This window comes from Sorex araneus, chromosome 3 (assembly GCF_027595985.1).
Source record: "Sorex araneus isolate mSorAra2 chromosome 3, mSorAra2.pri, whole genome shotgun sequence".
NCBI classification, from domain to species: Eukaryota; Metazoa; Chordata; class Mammalia; order Eulipotyphla; family Soricidae; genus Sorex; species Sorex araneus.
The window spans coordinates 233399296-233421729 of NC_073304.1; the positions used below are offsets into that span (position 1 = coordinate 233399296).

At 67.9% G+C, this 22434-nt stretch overlaps 1 protein-coding gene across 1 annotated transcript in view; it reads right to left on the minus strand.

Moving 5' to 3' along the window:
• Window positions 1-270: 270 nt before the first annotated feature.
• SDK2 (sidekick cell adhesion molecule 2) overlaps window positions 271-22434 on the minus strand; it is an 87420-nt gene continuing 65256 nt past the window's right edge. The window contains exons 34-44 of the mRNA XM_055131113.1: window positions 21638-21739; window positions 21434-21549; window positions 19138-19324; window positions 17321-17458; window positions 16674-16835; window positions 13962-14087; window positions 12134-12298; window positions 10116-10256; window positions 9392-9532; window positions 7551-7675; window positions 271-862 (exon numbers count right to left, since the gene is read on the minus strand). Of these exons, the coding sequence (XP_054987088.1) occupies window positions 416-862; window positions 7551-7675; window positions 9392-9532; window positions 10116-10256; window positions 12134-12298; window positions 13962-14087; window positions 16674-16835; window positions 17321-17458; window positions 19138-19324; window positions 21434-21549; window positions 21638-21739 (1850 nt within the window). The 3' untranslated portion in view covers window positions 271-415. The remainder of the gene's footprint in view (window positions 863-7550; window positions 7676-9391; window positions 9533-10115; window positions 10257-12133; window positions 12299-13961; window positions 14088-16673; window positions 16836-17320; window positions 17459-19137; window positions 19325-21433; window positions 21550-21637; window positions 21740-22434) is intronic.

A 22434-nucleotide genomic window follows, 5' to 3' on the forward strand; every position in this document is an offset into this window, starting at 1 on the left:
GTTGGCTGAGCTGGGGTGGGGGGCTGGACGCCCCTGCAGGGCGCTGGAGGAGTGTGTAGAGATCATGGAAGGGGTGAGCCGGGAGGTGCGTCCCTTCCTCTAAAGGAACAGGTTCCGGGGGAGGGGACATGGCTCCCCGGGGGGGCCACACAGGGTGGGGGCGAGAGGGCCGACTGCACCCCCAGGCTTCTGGTGCCTCCCTCCCATGCCAGAGACCCCTCGAAGCGGGAATTCCAGAAGCTTCTTCTCCCTAGGCCACGCCCACTGGCCAGCCCCCCAGTCCCCTCCCGAGGACCCCTGCCTGCCCACGGCCTCCACCCCGCGTCCCCGCAGCATGGGCGAGCCCCTGATCTCCACGCCCAGGGCTGCCGTCGCCTTAGCACCGGGAGGCCCGAGGACGAGCCGGGCCGCTGACTCAGTTTCTCTGCTCCACTCCTCGCGGCCGGCGGCTGGAGGAGGGGCCGGGCGTGGGGGGGCGCGGGGCGGGCAGGTGGGCGTCCTCTTCCGACGTCAGACGAACGACGAGAAGCCGGTGATGGGCGCCCGGGAGCCGGGGGCCAGGCTGCTGGCCGGGCGGAACAGGGTGCCCTGCTGGCTCTGCGGGTTCGGGGGGTTCTGGGGCGTGGGGGTCCGACTGGCCTTGGGCCGGAAGAGGCTGCCCTGCTGGGGGCCGCCCCCCGCCCAGGGCGCCGTGCTCCTGCTCCGCGGGGTCGCCCTCCCCGTGGCTGGAGGACTGTGCCCGCGAGATGCCTCTCTGCTGCCGCCGCCACGAGTCGTAGTACGTGGGGTCGCTGATGTAGTGGTTGACGAACGAGTGGGCCTTCTGGGGGCCCGGCTCCGGCTCGTACTCGCTGTCGCTGCCCTGGGGACACAGGCGGGGGGCGGCGGACACGGGAGGGAGCGTGTGTCAGAGCGGGCGGGTCCCTGGCGGAACCACCCGAGGGCCCTTTCCCTGTGACCCAGCCAACCAAGACTGGGGCTGGAGAGAGAGTTCTCAGGGCTGGGTGCTTGCCTTGCACGTGTTCAACCCGGGTTCGATTCCTGGCACCCCGGAGGGTCCTCTGATCCCCACCAGGAGTGATCCCTGAGCACAGAGCCAGGAATAGGCCCTGAGCACCACCGGGTGTGGCCCGAAGACCAAATTAAAAAAAGGAACCCCATTTATTTTGGGATTGGGACCACGCCCGGCGGTACTCAGGGCTTACTCCTGGCTCTGTGCTCAGGGTTCACCTCTGGCAGGGCCGAAGGGACCATAAGCAACTCTGGCGATCAAACCAGGGTTGGCTGTGTGCGAGGCAAGTGTTTTACCTCCCATACCCTTTTTCTGGCCTCGTTTATTTATTTTGGTTTTTGGGTCACACCCAGCGATGCACAGGGGTCACTCCTGGCTCATGCACTCAGGAATTACTCCTGGCGGTGCTCAGGGGACCATATGGGATGCTGGGAATCGAACCCGGGTCGGCCGCGTGCAAGGCAAACACCCTACCCACTGTGCTGTCACTCCAGCCCCTATTGTTATTTATTTATTTTTTTTTTGGTTTTTGGCTCACACCCGGCGATGCACAGGGGTTACTCCTGGCTCTTCACTCAGGAATTACCCCTGGCGGTGCTCAGGGGACCATATGGGATGCTGGGATTAGAACCCGGGTCGGCCGCGTGCAAGGCAAACGCCCTACCCGCTGTGCTATCGCTCCAGCCCCCTACTGTTATTTTTTTAAAAAATCATAAACACCATTTATTTGGGGTTTGCGACCACACCCAGCAATGCTCAGGGTTTACTCCTGGGTCTGTGCTCAGGGCTGACTCCTGGGTCTGTGCTCAGGGCTGACTCCTGGGTCTGTGTTCAGAACTGACTCCTAGATCTGTGCTCAGGGCTGACTCCTGGCTCTGTGCTCAGGGCTGACTCCTGGCTCTGTGCTCAGGAGATCATATGTGTGCCAGAAATCAAGCTGAGTTGGCTGCCTGCAAGCGTCCTAACCCTTGTACAATCCCTCTGGCCCTTTATTATTAATTTTTAAAAAATTGACACCCTTTATCTTGGGGCCTCCACGGGTGGTGCTCAGGGTCTAGCCTGGCCTGGTGCTCGTGAGCTGCTTCCGGCAGGGCTCAGACTGGAGCTTCCTGCCCTGCGAAGTGTGTGTTTTGGCCCTCAGCCTCCGTCCTGGCCCCGCATTTCTTTCTTTTTAATTTTTTTGACTTTTTGGGTCACACCCGGCGATGCTCGGGGCTTACTCCTGGCCCTGCACTCAGGAATTACTCCTGGCGGTGCTCTGGGGACCCTATGGGATGCCAGGAATAGAACCTGGGTCGGCCGCGTGCCAGGCAAATGCCCTCCCCGCTGTGCTATCGCTTCGATCCCACCTGGCCCCTCCTCTTCATGGTCCATATTGTGGGGATCCTCAAGCGGTGCTCAGAGGGCTTGGGGCTATGCTGTGTGATACTCGTGACAGGTCAGGGCGGCTGAAACTCGGGCATCAGCTAACCCCGGCGCAGGCCGGAAGGGGAGAGGCCACGCTGTGCCCGAGACTCAGCGGGGGTCTTGCTGTGAGCACGCGCGCCCGACATCCCCCGGCCCATTATTCTGAGGCAGCTGCTTTGGGAAAAAAAAAAAAAAAAGGCTTTTGAGGTGGGGGCAGGTGTGCAGAGCCAGGAGGCACCTCGAAGCGGCTGGGGGGTGTTACCCCCCCAAACCAACTAAGCCCAGAGGAGGTGAAAAGCACCCAGCACTGCTGGGTCCTCATACGGGCACAGTCTGGCCGCCACTGGCCTCTCTGCACTGCCCGCCTGGCCCCCAGCCCCTGGTCACGCCCCCGCAAGCCCCCCCACCCCCACCCCGTCTGCTCCCTCTCTGGGGGTAGATTTGCCTATTCCAGTTTGTCAAAGGCGGTCACGTGACTGGGGGTGTAGCGGCATCTATTGGGCCTTTAGCTCCTGGATTCTGCTGCCCGGACCCCCGCCTCCCCAGCAGGCCTCAGGCAGACTGCAGGGAGTGGACCCCTTTGGCAGAGCAGAGCCCCCCTGCCCCAGCCTCCTCTCCCTGGCTCCCTCCCGCCCCCGCCATGCCAGGGCCACGTGCTGGGACATCAGGGACCCCCCCAACTCAGAGCCCCCTGACTCAGACCACCCCAGACCCACCTTTCTCACGGACTCTTTTTTTTTTTTCGAGAAAGGCTCTGCGCAGACTCTGCCCTGCGCACCCCTGACCCGTCTCCCCGCACCCCACCCGCCCTGCTGCTGCCCCCGCTGGGCCGTGCTGGGCCCCGGGAATGGGGACCCCTGAGTGACCAGGAGTGCGCGGTGAATTGCCTCTGGTGAATTGCCACGTGTGCCCCAGCGCCAGAAGAGGCCCCCTCAGCCGACGGAATTCTACTCGGGGTCCCCCGGCCCCTGGTGCTCCCCTACACGCGGCCCAGAGCCCGGCCGCGCCCGCTGCCCCGGGGAGGCCCCCGCGTGTGGGGGAGACGGCGTCAGGAGCACGTGCCCGGGGACTCGGGGCTCAGGTGCCACCCTGGCCTCCGTGGGTCCAGCCAGCACCTCTGTGTGGTGGCCCGGGGGGCCCAGGGGCCGGGGCAGGTCCTCAAGACACAGCGACATGGAAATAGGCCCGAGAGAAAGTGTCACCCAGAGCGTCCCGTGTTCACTCAGGACTTACCCAGAAGCTTAGTCTGAAAAACACCGAATAGTAATGACTTCGCGAGTGTGTGTGTGTGTGTGTGTGTGTGTGTGTGTGTATGTGGGGGCGGCGGAGGTGCTTGTGGGTTTTTCATCCTTGTCTTTTGGGCCGCACCCAGCGGTGCTCAGGGGTTACTCTTGGCTCAGAGCTCAGGGATCGCTCCCGGCGGTGCTCAGGGGACCCTACGGGGTGGCAGGAATCGAACCCGAGCTGGCCACGTGCAAGGCCGGCACTGTCCCCACTGTCCTGTCACCGCAGCCCTGGCGCAGTTCTCGGGCCACACCCGGGGGTGCTCGGGGGTCACTCGGAGGGGCTCGGGGACCGCTGGGGTGCTGGGGATCAAACCAGAGCTGACGCCAGGCCAGGCCCATCCCCGAGCCTCGGGACTCCGGCTCTGGGTCCTAAAGTCGCTGATCCCGGGGCTGCGGGGCGACTCTGAAGCAGAGCAGGGGGCCGGCAGGTGGAAGGCCCCGGGTTCTAGCCCCGGGTTCTAGCCCCAGCCCTGCCGCTGCCTCCCACCCCCCCCCCACCCAGCTGGGCTTAATAACGCAACAATGTTGATAAATCGAATTGGCTAACGGTTTGGGAACCGTTTGGGACTGTCTGTGTGTGTGTGTGGGGGGGGGGGGTGGCGGGGGCGGGGGACGGTGGAGCCAGAGCGACAGCCCCACCGAATCTGCACGGAGGCTAAAAATACCCCCGCCCCTCCCCCAGCCGCACTCCCAGCCGCCCTGTGAGAACGAAGACAGCAGATGGGGATGGGAAACTTCTGGAACTCTGGGGAAGAGCCGCGGCCGGATGTTAGCGCCTTCACAGCGAGATGCTGTGTCAGCAGGGTGCACCGTGGCTCCCCCCCCCCCGCCCCCCGGCCGCCAGCTTGGAGGGGGTGGGGCATTTGCCCAACTAAAGTGCGCCAGGTACAGGAGCTTATTTTATTTTTTTTGGGGGGGGCCACACCCACCCAGCCATGCTCAGGGCTGACTCCTGGCTCTGTGCTCAGGAATCACTCCTGGCGGTGCTCGGGGGCCCCTAGGGGGGTGCCAGGGATCAAACCCGGGTCAGCCGCGTGCCAGGCCAACGCCCTCCCCGCTGGGCTCCGGCTGGCCCTGAACGGTCATTCTAAACTCAGGCGCTGGGAAGGCGGACGGCCGGGACCGTGCGGGGGGCTGGACGGGGCACCCCTCCGCCCAGAGGCCACCAAGGGGCCGGACGTCTGCCCTGCCCTGTCCACTGGCCGCTGACCTCTCTGCCCTGCCCAGCTGCCCTCGCACCCTGCCCGGGGCCCGGCCACTCCTTGTCCCCCACCCCCAGCCGATGTCCCCAGGGGCTCCGCCCTCTCGGTGGGCACAGCCAGTGCCCAGGACAATGGAAAGTTCCGGGCCGGCTCCCAGCCGGTGACGGTGCCGCGGGGGCCGCACCATGCGAGCCGCGGGGACAGACAATAGCGGCGGAGCGAAGGGCTGGGCCGGCCCAGGCTCCGTGCGGCCGGGCGGGGGCCGGGGTGGGCGCGGGCCACTGTGCTCCTGGCCAGCTGGGTCCCGCGGGCCCTTCACTGAGGCCCCCCAGTGAGCACAGGAGAGACGGGGCACAGGGAGGGTGAGGGGGGCCGGGAGCCACGAGGGGGCCCCCAGCGTACAGACGGAAAAGGGGAACATTCACCCCCACCTGGCCGGCGCCCCAGAGGGGCCTGAGGCGGGCCCGGCCCTCTTGGGGGGCAGGTTGGGAAGCATGTTTATCCAGCCCGGCCTGAGTGGGGGGGCTGCAGGGGGGCGGGGGCGGCGTCTGTGGGAGGGGCAGGGCGGGTCTGCATCCCTCCCCCTGGGCACTAGCAGAGCCCCCCCCTACCCCCCCCCCCCCCCCCCGCAATCTGTTTCTTCTCTGGAGGGGGGCGGGGTGAGGGGAGAAGGAAGCCAGAGGAGGGGCCAGGCTGGGGGCCCGAGAGAGAGAGAGAGAGGAGAGAGAGAGGAGAGAGAGAGAGAGAGAGAGAGAGAGAGAGAGAGAGAGAGAGAGAGAGAGAGAGAGAGAGAGAGAGAGAGAGAGAGAGTGTGTGTGTGTGTGCGCGTGCACGCGTGTGCATTACCGCATCGACAAAGGGGCCTTTCAGGGCAGCCCCTGGGCTGGCAGAGACCCTGGAGGGGAGGGGAGGCGCGGGGAGGGGTGCGGGGAGGGGGTGCCCGAGAAGCAAGGGCAGGCCAGCGATGGGGGTCGCCCGGGGTTGGTGTGGAGGCGGGTGGGGGGCAGTGGGCGGCCAGACGCCCCCTCTGTGGCTCTGGGGTCACATTCACCCTGGACGGGGGTCTGGCCGGGAGGGTCGTGGGCTGCGGGGGGCAGGGGAGGACGCCACAGGCTCCCTCCGCCCCGGCTGGGGAGGTCAGCAGTGACCGCTGGCGAGGGCCAGCCCGGACAGGGTGGCCGGCCCCGTGGGCGGCGGTAGGCCCGTGCGTGGCCTCGGCTGTCTCAAGACCCGGCTGGGCGGGCGCTGCTCTCGCCTCCCCCGTGTGGGCCGAGACTCGAATCCTGTGGCCCTCTAGCCTCAGTTTCCCCCCACTGCCGGGCGGGGGAAACTGAGTGTGGGGCCAGCCAGGCCTGGACCCGGCAGGTCTGGCACTCGGCCCCCCCTCGCCCTCCACAGGCAACTGGGGACCAGCAGAGAGACCCACCCGGGCGTGCAGCGCGGAGGGCCCGACACTCCCGCCCCTCTCAGCCCTGCCTCCCTCAGCATCTCAGGGGTGCTGTGTGGCTGCCCTGGGGCTGGGGCGGGGGCCCGGGGGCCCTTCAGTCCTCCTGGATCGCCTGTCTCGAGGGCAAGTGCTCTGGCCAAGCCCTGGGGCTCCTACGCTACCTGCAGCGCCCCCAAGCCAGTGCCCACTTCACAGGGACACTCTGGCTTCCGGGGAGGCGGCGTCAGCCCGGCCCACTCACTCCTGGTGCCCGGGGTGGGACCCAGGTCACCCACGGGCCCCACAAGTGCTCAGCCCGAGCCTCAGCGAGAACGTTCTGGAGCCAGTGTCCGGTTCTGAGCCTGGAGCGTTGGCCAGTGCCAGCCCCGCCGTGCCGAGTCTGAATCAGGCCTCGGGTCCCTCAGGGACACAGCCCCATGGGGGGGAAATGGTGCCCCCCCAGCAGCTCTGGCCGCAGTCCGGCCCCCCTTAGGGAGTCCTGGTCCCCGAGAGCCAGGCTCAGAGCCGCGTCCGTCCCCCACTGCCCTCTGGCTCTGCCGGCCAGTAACCGGGCAACCAAGGGGCGGCCCTGGCCGGGATCCAGCCGTGGGTGCCCCATCCCGCCTGGCCTCCTCGTCCTCTCCCTCCCCAAGCTGGCCAGGAAGGTCCCCCGGCCGCCTCTCTGCAGCTCCCACGGCCGGGAGGACCGCGTCCTGTCACCCGGAGGCCTGGGTGCCCTCCGTGGGGTGGGCCACGTCCTGCCTGACTCCCCAGGGAAGGGGCACTGGGTCTGCGGAGGCCCCGCCCTCTGCTGCGGGCACAGCCGCGATTGGCCGGGCACTGCGTGTTGAACCCGCCCCACGGGCCCACGGGAGGATCCTTCCTGCCCATTTCACAGATGGTGAAACTGAGGCCCGGGGCTTCTCCTGCACCCTGGAGGGCCCGCTCAGGTGGGGGCACGGCCAGATTCCAATGGCGGGTGCCCGACCGTCAAAGAGCCGCCCGTCCGTCCACACTGCCCGTCCACACCTCCGGAGTCCAACAGTCCCACTGTGTAGTGGTCAGCAGTAGTGTCCACCCGGCCCGCTGTGCGGTCAGCCTCTCTCCCGAGCCACCCAGGGCTGAGGCTTATGGGTCTCGGGGTCACGCTGGTGGGTGTGTCTCGGACCATTGGGAATCGGGGGCCCCCCGGGTGCCAACTCCGGCCCGGCCCTCACCTGGGAGTCGGAGACCTCGGAGGGCTTCTCGGTGAGGCTGCTGCTCTCGGCGGGGATGAGGTCGTTGTACTTGGTCACGTCCTCGTCCGAGTAGTGGAGGCTGCCCGGGCTGGGCCTGGGGGGGGGACCTGCGGGGGGGGGCAGCTGAGTGCCCGCGGGGGGGGCCGCGGCCCCTCTGTCCTGCTCCCCCTCCCCCCATCTCAGGCCAGACCTTCAGAGCCACAGTCTGGCTGGCGGGGTCTGGGGTCCTGGCAGGGTCTGGGGGTCCTGGCAGGGTCTGGGGCCCCGGCAGGGTCTGGGGCTCCTGGCGGGGTCTGGCGGGGGATGGGGCAGGAGGGGAGCACTCTGTCCCAGAGCCCGCTGGGGCATCCCCAAGACCCCCTGAACATGGGCACAAGCAGGGTTGGCAGCGGCCCCCGGCCCCTCGACCCCTCTCCTGCGAGCCACGGGGGTCAGGGTGAGGTTGGCCCCTCTGACCCATCCCAGCAAACGTGGGGGATGGTCAGGGCACCCAGCCCCGGGGCTCTGCGGGCTGGAGGGGAGGCGGGTGGGGCAGGAGGCCGGGGTCTCCCCCCCTGCGCGCTGCTTCCCCTCAGCTGCCTCTGGGACCCCGGCCGGACCCCCCTGGCCTGCTCAGGGCTCAAGCGGCCCGGCAGAGCCCTCGGGCAGGGCAAGGACCTGACCCCACCAGCGGCACCCTGACATCCTTGCACCTCCGAGGCCAGGGATGGAGGCAGCTCCCAGAGACCAGGGACCCCCGACTCACGCTGACCTGGAGGACCTGGGGGGAGGGGAGGGGGTAGGGGGCAGTGGGGGGAGGGGATTGTGATGAGAGAAGTGAGGGAGGGAGGTAAGGTGAGGGGGGTGGGGTGTGAGGAATGAGGAGAAGGGGAGGGGAGGAGAGGAAAGGGAGGGGAGGGTGTAGGGGAAAGGAAGAGGGGAGGGGGAGGAGAGGGTAGGGGGTAGGGGAGAAGGGAAGGGGAGGGGAGGAGGGAAGGGGAGGGGCCTGGGCAGGGAGAGGTGAGGGGGAGGGGAGAGAAGGGGAGGGAAAGAGGAGTAGGGGGCAGGGGAGAAGGGAAGGAAAGGGTGGGGGAGGGAGGGGAGCAGGCAGGCAGGGCCGAGGCAGGGCTTCTGCGTGGGCGCCTGGTACCCGGCCCCTGTGGGTGTGTGGGCAGTGGGGAGCCGCCCCCTCCCCCTCCCCCCTCGGGACCCTGGAGCCAGCCTGGCGGGGCTGTGGAGGCACCAGGGGTCCAACCGTGGCCTCAAATGGCTCTTTCTTCCCCCGGGCTGGGCGGGCAGGGGGGCGGGCTGAGAGGCGCCCCGCAGCCCACGCCCCTCCCTCATGCCCCCCTGAACACACCGGCAGACAGAGCGGCATTGTGAGCCGTGCCCGCCCCCCACCTCTGCGGGGGCCCAGGAGTCCCAGGCCAGGCCCCCCCATCCCCCTCTCCCGGGTAGCAGAGTGGCAGGTCACACGGGAGGAGGGGCTGGACGCCAGCAGCGCGGCCAGGAGGGGCAGGGGTTCAGAGAAGGGGGGGCTGCCCTTGGGGGCCCTCGGGAGGGCTGGGGTGGGAAGCCTGGAGGCCAAGAGGGCACCCCAGGGCCGGGGCAGGGGTGGGGGGGGCCGGGTCTCGGCTCCTCCAGCCCTGCAGCCCCCCTGGGTGCGCGGTGGGGCCAGTGCTGGCCGTGGCCCCGGGACGTTGCTAAGCTGCGACCAAGCCCGTGGCATCTGCATTCACTCCCTCCCCTGGCACGGCCCTGCGCCCGCCTGCGGCTGGGGGGGGTGGTGCTGGGCTCTGGGCCCTGCCTGTCCCGGGGCTGGCGCTGCCGCCGGGTGGCCTACCTGGTGTAGAGCCCGTTCTTGCGGCAGAAGGAGTTCTTGACGGACAGCCGGCGGCTGTGCAGCTCCAGGGCGGGGAAGCTGCTCTCGTCCAGGCTCAGCATCTCCCCGTGGCCCAGGGCCCCCGGCTTGGCACTGCTTCCTGGGGGCAGGCCCGGCCCGTCACCCGCCGACTCTTCCCGCCAGGGCTGCCCACCCACCCCACCGGGCTGGGCCCCCCCGTTCTCGGCCCCCGAGCAGCGCTCAGGGGGGCTGAGACCACCCCGGCAGCTGTTGGGGGGTCCTGCAGCACAGGGGTCGCCCCGCAGACTCAGCACTGGGACTTGGCCCGCTCCTCCCCCGGCCCCTTCCTCAGTCAGTGCACCTCCCCGATGTCCCTGCCTCATCTCCCCTTTACTGGGACAGCTCCTGGGGAGGCCCAGTGTCCCGCATGCCCAGCTCCGAGTCCATCCCCCAGGCCTCCCCCCTTAGACTTGGTTTCCAGGGCGGAGGGTCTGGGCCATGTGCAGCGGTGCCCAGGGCTCACCCCTGGCCACGGTGGGGGCACACGTGGTGCCGGGGATCGAACCCGGGCCGGCCAGGCGAGCGCCTTAACCCCCGTGGTCTCGCTCCCACCCCTTCTCTCGGCGTTGCATTTGCTCCCCTGAGTCCGAACCCCCGGACGGAGCCGGCCCCCCCCCCCGAGCGGCAGGACCGAGTGGCCCCCGCCCAGCCCGCCCACTCACCCGAGTCCGTCTTCTTGGCATACTTCTTGCTCTGGCCGCGGATGACGAGCACGAAGACCAGGAGCAGGATGAAGATGAGGCCCACCAGCGCGAGGACCACCAGGAACCACCACTCCTCGTAGAAGGGGTTGGCTCTCTGGGCTGGACACGGGGCAGGGGCACGGGTCAGGCCGGGAGCGCGCAGCCCCGCCCGCCCTCTGGCCCCTGGACCAGCGGTCTCTGAGCTGGGTGGGTGGGGACGGCCTTGGCCGAGCGTCCGCTCCAGTCCAAGGAAAGAGGGTGGCCAGGAGGGGGTGTGAGGAAGAGCACTGAGGGGCGCTGGACAGGAGTGTTGGGATCGATTAGTGCTGGGATCGATTGGTGCTGGGACTGATTAGTGCCGGGATCGATTGGGGCTGGGATTGGTTAGGGATTGATTAATGCTGGGATTAATTGGGGCTGGGATCCATTAGTGCTGGGATTGGCTACTGCTGGGATCCATTAGTGCTGGGATTGGCTAGTGCTGGGATCCATTAGTGCTGGGATCGGTTAGTGCTGGGATTGATTGGGGCTGGAATTGATTAAGGCTCGATTAGTGCTGGGATCAATTGGGGCTGGGATCGATTAGTGCTGGGATCAATTAGTGCTGGGATCGATTGGTGCTGGGATCGATTAGTGCCAGGATAGACTGGGGCTGGGATTGGTTAGGGATTGGATGGATTAGTGCTGGGATTAATTGGGGCTGGGATCCATTAGTGCTGGGATTGATTGGGGCTGGGATCCATTAGTGCTGGGATTGATTGGGGCTGGGATCCATTAGTGCTGGGATCGGTTAGTGCTGGGATTGATTGGGGCTGGAATTGATTAAGGCTCGATTAGTGCTGGGATCAGTTGGGGCTGGGATCGATTAGTGCTGGGATTGGTTAGGGCTCGGATGGATTAGTGCTGGGACTGATTGGGGTTGGAATCCATTAGTGCTGGGATCGATTAGTGCTGGGGTCAATTGAGGCTGGAATGGATTAGTTCTGGGATCGATTAGTGCTGGGACTGATTGGGGTGGGGATGGATTGGGGCTGGGATTGATCAGTGCAGGGACAGACTGCGGGCACTCGGGACACGAGCCATGGGATGAATTAATGCTGGGATCGATCAGTGCTGGGAGCCGTTCCTGTCTGGATCGATAGTGCGGGATGGGTTCGTGTTGGGACCGATAGTGCGGGATCGGCTGGTGATGCCTGCCAGGGCCCCGGGCGGAGGGCAGCAGAGCTGAGGTTCTCTCGGCAGGTGCCCCTGGGCTGGGGACCCCGGGACGGCTCCTCCCGAGAAGCAGAAGTCGGGGCAGTGGGGAGGCGGCACGCGACTGGGCCCCTCACTGGCCTCCTCCAGGGTCCCGAGGGCAGCGGGGCACCAGGTGCCGCCCACCACCCCACGCGGTCTCCAGGGCACACGGGGAGGGGGGGGCGGGTGACCCCAGCCCTGGAGGGCGGCCCCCAGACTCAGCCTCCCACAGGTGGGCTGCTCTCCCCAGGGGTCCTTCCCCAGGTGGGGCCCCTCCCCCCGTGAGGCAGCCCCGCCCCTGCCCTCTGCGACCCGCAGGCTCTGGTCTGGGCTCCTGCCCCGTGTGGCCAGCCCTGTCCACCCCAGTCTGCTCACTCCCCCGCTGCCCGGCCCTGTCAGCCTGGGCAGGCCAAGCAGGGGGCAGCACCGGGCGGGAAGCTGCTGGGATGGCCAGAGGAGATTCCCGCCTGGGGTGGGGGCTGCTTGTGGGGGTGAGATTGTTGGGCGGGGAGAGGGAGAAGGGGGAGGGGGAGGAAGAGGGCCCTACCCCCTGGCCTGGCAGCGTCCAGCGGCCTGTCCCCGGGTCTGGGGGTTGCCGTGGGAGCAGTCCCTGGCCTGACACCCTGTCCCAGTTACCCGACCGCAGGTGACCCCAGCCCGACTTCTGGAGCCCTTGGAAGGGGCCCCCCAAAGACCCAAGGCTGGTCTGGGCCTGCTTGGGGCTCAGTGCTGGGGGGGCAGGCAGGGGTCCCCCCGCCTACCGGGCACCGACTGGGAGGGGCTGCTGGGGGTCCCGAAGCCATAGTCGTTGACGGCGATGACGCGGAAGTCGTAGCTGACGCCTGGCCTCAGGATGTCCATGCTGAAGGTGTAGGACGTCACCTCCTTGGGGACGTCCCTGATGAGCACGTCCCAGAGACCCTCGTCTGCAGGGTGTAGAGGGGCGCCGTGAGGCAGGGAGCCGGGACCCCCCAGCCTGGCGGGGCTCAGGCGTGTCTCCCCCAAGACTTAAGACACCCCTGTGGGGCCCCTGGCCCCCTCGTGCTTTTATAAGGCTCCAGAGGGGCGCCCGGGTGCCACCCCCGCCCCCGCATTAGGTCACGGCTGCTGACGCTCGTCTCGGGGGCCGCTCCCTCTCGGGAGGGTCAGCGGGGCTCCCCTGCCTCGCGGCCATCTGTGCGGGGGGGGGGGCGTCACACCACACCCCCAAACCTGGAACGCTGGGTCCCGTGCCAGGACCCCCAGGGCCCGGGCCACAGGCCACATTCCACACCCGCCCCCCGCCCCTGCGCTGGCCAGCGGGGTGCCACAGACGCGGGGGGGGGGGGGGGTCAAGGTCTGGCTCCCGGGGCCACGCGGCAGCTGCAGGAGGGACCGGGAGTCTCGGGCCCAGCGGTCCCGGGCCTGGACCCTCCCGGGGGCTGGACCGGAAATTCGGGACAGTGACGATGGGCCTGGGGAGAGCTTCCAGAAGGGCCTGGATGCTTCTTTGCTCGTGAGTGACCCCTGCCACCCCAGCTGGAGTCACAGGGAGCTCCAGCCTCCCCCCCCCCCCTCCCAGCCCGCCCTGCCCTGCTAGTCAGGGCTCCCCACCGTCACCCTGACCCGGGAACAAGAGGTGTCTTCCCCTCCCTTCCTTCCTTCCTTCCTTCCTTCCTTCCTTCCTTCCTTCCTTCCTTCCTTCCTTCCTTCCTTCCTTCCTTCCTTCCTTCCTTCCTTCCTTCCTTCCTTCCTTCCCTCCCTCCCTCCCTCCCTCCCTCCCTCACCTCACAGTATCCCAGGACCACAGAATCCCAGAACCGTGGAATCCCAGGGCCTCCGAACTCTGGAGTCACAGACTCCCCCCCCCCCCCCCAACCGGAGCTGGCCGTTCAAGCGAGCACGCGGCAGGTGGGGCCTGGGGAGATGGGCTGGGGGGGGGGGGGGGCGCGAAAGCGAAACAGGAGCCGAGAGATGCTGATCGGCCCGGACAGGGTTTCGGGCGCAGGAGCCCTGCTCTGGTTACAGGAACTTCCTGGGACGCTCCTGTGGGCCACGGAGGCTGGCACACGACCCAGGCGTGGGCGTCCCCAGTCACGGGCTCTTCCCGGGGGTGGGGGCTGGCCGGGGGCAGGCTGTCGGGGCTTTACTCTTGGTCGGGCAGCCGGAGGCCCTTGGGGTGATCTTTGAGCCACAGGCCGGCCAGCTTCGTGCCCGGGCCCCGCTGTGCTGGGGGCCCCCTGGGCTGGGCCCCGCCGTGCTGGGGTGGGGGTGAGGCTTCGGCCGATCCCTGAGCTCTCAGCGCAGCCCCCAGGACATGGGGTTTGACTCTGTTTGTCTGACTCCCACCTCTGCTGGCCCCCCCCCCCCCCCGTGGATCCTGAGCTCCGCCCATTACACCACCCGCTCCCGCCTGACTTCAAGGCTCCCCACCACGCTGGCCAGGTGTCACGTGGGAGTCCCCGGCCGGCCCCCATCTCCCCCCTCCAGCCCCCCCCCCCCGATCCACCCTGAGTCCACCAGGACCTTCTTCTCGGCAGATGAACCGAGACGCGGAGTCCAGGCAGGGGCCGAGGGGCCCCGGGAGACCGGGCTTGACCCTTGACACACCTGAAGGCCTGGCCTCGATGACGTAGCGGGTGACGGGCCCCTTGCCGGGGTCGCCGCTGGACCAGTGGATAGCGATGGCCGAGCTGTAGCGCACGAGGATGGGCACGCCGGGCGGGCCGGGGGCACCTGCGGGCGGGCACGGCGAGTGGGCACGGGCAGGGCCGGAGGGGGCTGCGGCGGGGGCCTGGGGGTGTCCTGAGAGCTGGGGGTCCCGTCAGGATGGGGTCTCACCCCCCACATCCCTCTGCCTGTCCGCATCTCCACTCTGGCCGTGGGCCTGCGGCTGTGGGGAGGCAGCAGATGGGGGTAGGGGGGCGGGGGGCAGGCAGGCCCCTGCAACCCCAAAGCCTGGACCCAGGAGGTGTTGGGGCCCCTTGGCCAAGGGCGAGGAGAGGGGAGAGGGCAGTGAGGGGCAGGGTGAGAATGAAGACCACCCCTCAGGCGTGGGGCAGGAGTGGGGCTCACGGACAGATGCAGGGAGTGCTCCCGGCCCAGTGCTCCCGGCCCAGGGCACTCGGGCTAAGCCAGGGGCTGTGCCCCTCAGGAGCTCGGGTCCCAGGGGGCCCTGTGGCATCTCCCCTGCACTTCCTGCCCCCGCCCCCAGCGAGGCCCCGCGGCAGGACGGCCTGTCCGTACAGCCCTGCCCCATCCCGTCCCGTCCTGGCAGTGCGCCCCGGAAGCCGGAGGCCGACTCAGGTGAGGGGAGGCGCAGGCGGGGCGGGGGCAGGGGCAGGACGGGGGGCAGGGGAAGGATGGTGGGGGGCAGGGGCAGGACGGGGGGCAGGGGAAGGATGGTGGGGGGCAGGGGCAGGACGGGGGGCAGGGGCAGGATGGGGGGGCAGGCCGTGTCCTGCACCCACAGGTTCCATCCGACCCCGCTCTCTGGAGCAGAGCACAGGGAGGGGCAGGGAGAGGAGGGTGGTGGCGGCGGGGCAGCGGGGCGGGCAGTAGAGGTGACAGGCTGAGGGCTAAAGGAAAGGTGGGGAGAGGAGGAGGGGGAGGGAGGAGGGAGAGCAGAGGGGTGGGAGGGGGGAGGAGCTGGAGGGATTCCAGCAGTTGCAGCTTTGGGTCCTGTCCCGGGAAGGGGCGGGGGGAGCTCTGGGTGCCGAGGGACGTTCAGCAGTGGGACAGGGGGACAGGGGGACAGGGTCACTGGCCCCCCAGCCACACACACTCCCTGGGGGGCCGTGGGAGCCTTCTACAACCCTCCTCCCCTCCCTCCTCCCCTTCCTCTTCTTCCCTCCCTCCTCCCCTCGCCCCCCTCCCCTCCTCCTCCCCTCCCTCCTCTGCCCTCCCTCCTCTCTTCCCTCCTCCCCTCCCCTCCCTTACCCCCCTCCCCTCCCCCTCCCTGCTCCCCTCTGTGCCCTGCCCTGGTCTCTGGTGTGGTCCTGGCTCCTCAGGTTTGATGTGCAAACCCGCGTCCTGCCCTCTCCCACGGTGCACTGGGTGCCCTGGGCCCCAACTTGACCTCGACCCCCAACTGAGTCCTCTCCTTCCCCAGGAGGAAGCCTCAGCCTGGGGGCGTCATCTCCCCACATCCCCAGCCCACCCCCATAGCAATGCCGGGAGAATGTCGGGGCCCAGGAATCTGCACTGAGTCCAGGAGCCCCAGGGCTTCTCTTTGATGGTGTGTGTGGGGGGGCTGGCACGGGTGGGACATCCGGACCCCTAGTGCGGGGCCTTCAGACTCTGCTCCCGGACACTACAGGACACTACAGCGTACCGATACCACGGGACTCGACAGCATACTGCCAAATACTCCAGGATACTCCAGTATGCTACAGGATACTACAGCACACTGCCAAATACTCCAGGATACTCCAGTATCCTATACAATACTACAGCGCACTGCCAAATACTCCAGGATACTACAGTAAGCTATAGGACACTACAGTGTACTGCCAACTACTCCAGGATACTCCAGTATGCTATAGGACACTACAGCATACTGCCAAATACTCCAGGACACTACAGTATACTATAGGATACTACAGTATACTGGTACCACGGGACTCGACAGCATACTGCCAAATACTCCAGGATACTCCAGTATCCTATAGGATACTACACTGTACTGCCAAATACTCCAGGATACTACAGTATCCTATAGGACACTACATCGTACTGCGAAATACTCCAGGATACAGCAAGATACTATAGGATACCATGGGTTACTACAGCATACTGCCAAGTACTTCAAGATACAGCAAAATACTACAGGATACTTCAGGTTACTGCAGGCTACTGTAGTTTTCTACAGGATGCTGTTCAACACTATAGGATACTACTGGGTCTACGCGATACTTCAGGATTCTGCAGGAGACTATGGGGGACTGCATACTGCAAGGTACTCCAGGATACTGTAGGGCACTGTGAGCTCCTGCAGGATACACAGGATACCACAGGACACTACAGGGTACTTCTGTGTCCCACGGGATGCCAGAGGATGATTCAGGATACTGCTGTGTTCTACAGGGCACTGAGACACTGCGGGTGCTCCGGGGTACTCCAGGCTCCAGCTGGTTGTCACTTGTGTGCCCCTGTGCCTCGGATGGTCCTTCCGGTGAGGCCCACCCTCCTGGCTGCCTCCTTCAGGCCACCTCCTGCCCCCACAGCTCCTGCCCCGTGTGGCCTCTCATGCATCCTGCCACGGCTGCACAGCCCTGGATCCCCCTCCCGGGGACTGGTGGCCTCGGGCGCCCCCTCCCCTACCTTCTCCGGGGCCCGTGGTGACGTTGGCTTCGATCTCTGGCCCGTAGGCGAAGGTCTTGGCGCGGATGCGGAACCTGTAGGTCATGCCCTCGGCCAGGTCCTTGACCTTCAGCCAGAGCGGGCTGCCCCCCTTGACGTCCACGGTCACGATCTTGCTCACGCCTGGGGAGGGCGCAGCGTGCAGGTTGGGGGCAGGCCCTGCCCCCCAGCTCAGGACACGGGTTCCTCAGAGCAGCCGTGGGAGGTGCACGCCCTCGCCCCCCCGTGAAGTCAGTGCTGGGGGCCCACGCTCCGAGCCCCCCACGGCCTGGGCTGACCCAGCACCAGCACCCTCCCAACTGCCGGCCCCTGACTCTGGCTAATAACCCCCACCCCCCGAGAGCCACGCACCAGCTCTGCGGCCCACCCAGGGCGCAGCCCCCGGACTCTGGGGGCGCCCCTGCCCGGGCTCCAACTGTGGGGGCAGCCACTGGGTCCGATCTTCCGATGTCCACAGTCACGTCCCCCTGTTGTGTGGGGCCCGGGCTCGCCTTGCAGGGCCCCGTCTCCCCCATGCCTGCTGGGCAGATGGACGCCCCCTTCTCCTGCTCTGCGGCTGCCCGCCAGGCAGACCCCAGTGAGGGGGCGTGGGGGGGGACCCCGCTCACCGTCCACGGGGGTGCAGGGCTCGTACACCAGTCGGTAGCCCTCCAGGACCCCGTTGGGAAACCGAGGCGCGTCCCAGGACACGTTCACCGACGTCGTGGTCAGCTCGCTGAACCGGACCGCGGCGGGCGCACTGGGTGCTGCGGGCGGAAGCCAGGGGCCTCAGAGCCCCGGTGGGGGGCCTGGAGCAGGGTGAGAGGGGTCCCACCCCCCCCTCCCACGCTTGGCCCCGGCACCCGCTGTTCACTGGTGGGAGGGGGACGCAGGCTGAGCCCGGGTCAGGGCACAGGGCTCCCTGTCACTGCGTGGGGGGCACGGGGGGCCCAGGGACCAGGGACCAGGTGAGGGTGGGCGGGGTGCTGGGCTCGGAGATGGGGGCCGCACGGAACAAGGAGAGGCTGAGCCGCAGGGACGGGGCCACCCTGCTGGGGGCGGCTGGAGGCGGCTGGCCCAGGCCCTGGGCCCTGGAGTGAGCCCAGACCGGGAGCACAGAGACCGGGGGCACGGAGACCAGGGGCACGGACACCGGGAACACGGAGACTGGGAGCACAGAGACCGGGAGCACGGAGCCGGGGAGGAAGCAGCACTGGCAGCGCCCCCAGCTCCCAGGGTGGCCGGCCTTGTTTGCCACCCCCCTCCCGCCGTGCTGGGCCCACGTGGCTTCCGCCCCAGCAGGCTGGTCCTTGGCAGAGGAAGGTGGGGGCCGGGGGGCCCTTCCTGCCGCCCGCCGTCAGGACTCGGGAGCACGGCACGTCCTGCCCCTGGGAGCCGGGCTGCCGGCCCGGGGGCGCATGTCCGGCCGGACGCTGACAGCGGGGGACAGGCCGAGGCGGGCTGCGGGGGAGGGGGGAAGGATGTGCGGGGGCCGGCCCGGGCTGGGGCCGGGAAACCCCTTTGGGAGGGGCTGGGCCGGGGGTGCTCCAGACTCCCCTCCAAGCCCTGGGGAGGGGTCCCAGGGGGCAAGAACCCAAACAGCCCACACGTGACGTCACGGGGGCAGGACTGAACCAAGGCCCTGCGTGTCCTGGGTCACCTCCTGGCCCCACAGTCGCCTTTTGGCATTGGTTGTTTGGGGCCACACCCAGAGGGGCCTGGGAGCTACTCCTGGCTCAGTGCTCAGGGGCCCACGGGACTTGAGACGGAGCCCCGACTTCCCTGAGCACTTGTTCTGCGCCCACCGGGACATCTCCCGGACCCCCCCAGGGGCATCTCGGAGAACAGGAAACATCCTGGTGCCTGCGGCTCCGAGGCAGCAGCTCCCCACGGCAGCTGCAGTGAACCCCAACTTCCCCCAGGCTCCCTCCTCCCCCTGCCCCCCGCCCGTTTCCTCTGGGGCCCTCTGGCGTCCCCCGGGTTCTGCAGTCAAGAGTGGGCCCTGAGCCCCCCAGGAGTAACCTCTGACCCCACCCAGAGCCCCGGGAGACACCTGTGGATACCCCAGCCCCGCTCCCGAGCCCCCCTCCCGCCCCCCTCCCGCATTCTGGGTGGGCACTGGGGTCCGCCCAGGACAGCTGCCGAGGGGGCTCCAGGGGTCCCCCCCGTCTCTGCCCTGCCCGCCACTTATCCAAGGGGCAGAACGAGACTTCGGGGACACGTACAGGGTCCGGCCTGCCTCGGTGGGGGGGCCAGCCATCGGCAAGAGGAGGGGAGCCGGGGGAGGGTCCCTCCAGGCCCCTGGGGGTCCCCTGTGGGCGCTCAGCCCCCCACGCGGCGTGTCCCTGGGTGAGCGCCCAGCCTGGACCTCTCTGGGCCCCGGGATAACCCCCCCCACGCCCCCACCCTGCAGCCTGGAACTCTCCTCTCCCCCGCCCCTCCCCACCTGCTTGCTGGGTGCGGCCGCGGGCGGGGGCGCTGCGGGGCCCGTCCCCCGCGGCGTTGAAGGCGGCCACGCTGACGGCGTAGGCCGTGTAGCCTGTCAGGTTCTTGAGCTTCACGCTGTTCTCCGCCAGGAAGAGCGTCTTGAGCCGCTCGCTCAGGTTCCGCTGCTCGGCCTCCCAGAAGTAGATCTGTGGGTGCGGCGGGAGTGAGGGGCGCGCCCCGCCTCCCCCCCCTTCCCGGGGTTAGGACAGGCCCCCCCCCGTCCCCCGCGCAGGCAGCAGCAGGGGCAGTCAGAAGCCTTCCGGAACCTTCCTCTCGCCACACCCGGGGCTCTGCAGGCCGGCGAGGCCCCGGGTCACAGCCCCTGTGTGCGTGTTGCACAACCAGAGGGGTTCAGTGGGGTCACGGCACAGCACCCCCGAGGGCTCGGGGAAGCAGCCACTGAAGGGGGCAGGGCGCCCCGACTGCCAACGGTGTGGGGGTCCCACAGGAGCAGCTGAGGGTGCAGGCCCCCCGCCCCCCTGCAGCGACACATACAGGCCAGCAGCAGCCGGGAAACACCACACGCCAGGGTCCACAAAGCTCGTCACCCCGGGGGGGCTGAGCACCCCCACCCTGGGGGGCTGACCACGCCCACCTCTACAATGGGGGCCTGCGGACCCCCACTTCCCTGGACTAAGAGGGGAAGAAGTGGGGTGGCGGCATCCACACGCTCTGACACGCTGACCCTGGAGTCCCTTCCACTCTTTTCAACTTCCCAGGCACCCATGGAAACTTCTAGAAAGTCAAGACCCAGCGATGGCTGAGGACTAGATGGTATTTGGTGCCACCTGCTGTCCAAAGTGGTTTCTGCAGGCGTTGGGCGACCTGTTTGCAGGGAGGCCCCATCCCAGGGGCCTGTGTGTGTGTGTGTGTGTGTGTGTGTGTGTGTGTGTGCGCGCGCGCGCACGCGCGTGGGGGGGGCCTGGTGGAGGAGGGGGGCAGTAGCACATTTTGTCACGGGAAAACTGTTGAGTTTCTCTAAACCTTTTTCTTCTCTGCAAAAACAGTCTTCTTGGCCGGAGAGCTAGTGCAGGGCTGTTTGCCTTGCGCAGGGCTGACCCTGTTTCCATCCTGGGAACAGCGCAACCGCCCCCCCCCCCCCCCGTCTCCACCAGGAGGGAACCCCCAGCACAGCCACCCCGCAGCCCTCACCCAGCAAATATTCTGCCCTGGAGGGACCCCCGAGGTGACGCCTCTATCGGGGTTACGGGTGAAAGTGCCCCCCCGCTGGTGCTGACTCGGGGTCGGCTCCCTCCTGCAGCGGGGGGAGTGTGTGAGAGGATGAGCACGGGGAGACTGGGGAGCGAGGGGTGTGCAGCAGAGCTGGAACAGCAAAGGCCCGAGGAGGAACAGCCAGTGGAGAAGCCCAGAGAAGCTCCCTGAGCTCAAGCTCGGACAGCAGGGACAGCTGCGTGTGCAGACCTGACCACAGGGTCCCCATCCTCCCGCACGGTGCTTCCTGAGGACCCGCTAGAAGGGGCTCAGGAGAGGGGCAGGCGGCCATGAGAGTCACGTGGGGGGCCGCGTGCACAGGGGGCGGTGGGCCGAGGACGCGGGAGGCGGGAGATAGGCTGGTGCAGCGGGGCGGCTGCCGCTGGTGGCCCTGGGGGTGGCTCTGTGTGGTTCCGGGTGGAGGGGAGCACGCACGCTCAGGGGTTCCATCCTGAGCTGAGGACAGTGCAACGGGGTTGAATCCTGGCCAGCTGGACCACATTAGGCCTTGGCATTGGCCGCCTGCCTCCGGACTCAGTTGCCCTGATGCAGGGCACCGAGGGGCTTCGCCTAATGCTGGCACTTCAGTGGGTTCAACAGTCTGTGCACTGGGGGAAGGTGGGGACCATCTCCGTAGAGCCCTGCCCGGAGCCTGACCGGCGAGGCCACACCCACACTCTCCGCCTCTACCTTTTAGCCACGCCCACTCCCAGCCCCTGTATTATAGGCTTGCCCTCTGGCCCCGCCCCTACCCGCCCTGGCCCCATCCCACATGGGGGGGGTCCCCATCCCCAGCCTCTATATGTCTCTATGTCTACCCTTAGCGACCTTGGCCTTGCCTCCCCCCCACCCCGCCTCCATGGCCCCGCCCTACTTGCCCTGACCCCACCCCCAGTCTACCTGGTCCCGCCCCACCTGCAGTCTTGCCCTTATCCTCCCTGGCTCCGCCCCTATCCGCTCTGGCCCCGCCCCCGCTTCTATCCTCTCTGGCCCCGCCCCTGCCACCCTGGACCCGCCCCTACCCGATCTGGCCCCGCCCCTACCTTGTACCCCTGGATGTCTCCGTTCTGGCTCTCTAGCGGGGGCGGCTCCCACGTCACGTCCAGCTGGGTGGCCGTGGCTCCGTGGACCACCACATTGCGGGGCGCGGCCGTGGGCACTGGAGGGTGGGAGGGGTGGTGAGTGCCGGTGCCAGGGACGGGGCTCCTCCAGCCGGGGCTCCTGGGGGGGGCGGGGGGCACGCTCACCTGCCTCTCCCACGAAGACCTCGTGGGGGGCGCTGGGGGGCCCCTCGCCCGCCGCATTGTACACGCTCATGCGGATCTCGTACCGCTGGTGCTTGTTCAGGTCTGGGAGCAAGAGGCAACGGTCAGGGTCACGGGTGACCCAGCCGCAGGGAAGGTTCTGGAACGGTCAGGTAAGGGGCCAAGAGGGGTGGCCGGGGCAATGCCGCTGCTCTGAGACCTGGACACGGGCGGCTTCCTGGGGTAACCGGGTGACACAGTCTAGCACCAAAAGGGGGGCATGCGAGAGGGGATGGCCACAATGGACACCAACAGCTTCCTGGACACCCCTGGACACATCAGCGGTCAAGGTCCCCCTTTTCCCAATCCCAAAGAAGCGGAGAACTCCCAGCCCTCCCAGGACCTCCTCACTGGGTCTCTAAGTGACCTGTGGAGAGCGTCTTTGTGAAGTCGGGGGCGGGAGTCACTGGGTGGGACGTGGGCCCTGCCGGGCTCTGCCCACCTCCCTCCGGGCACCCCTCCTGGAGAGAGAGTGGGAGTCGGGGCGGGGCCCCCATCTGACTGTGCCTGCAGCCCATGGGTCAGGAAGGAGGCAGGGCCCCCCCGACCCCCCCGGGCAGATTTCTAGGCTAGAGAGCCCGGCTTGGAGGGCGCAGGAAGGGTGCCCGCCTGCCCCCGGGACCCTCCTGCCGCCCCCCCGCGGGCAGGCCAGAGGCCAGCTACTCCCCCCCACCCCACGGGGACCCAGATTTTCCTGCGTGTTCGGGGGAGGTCACGTGGATGAGGTGGCCCAGGTCCCC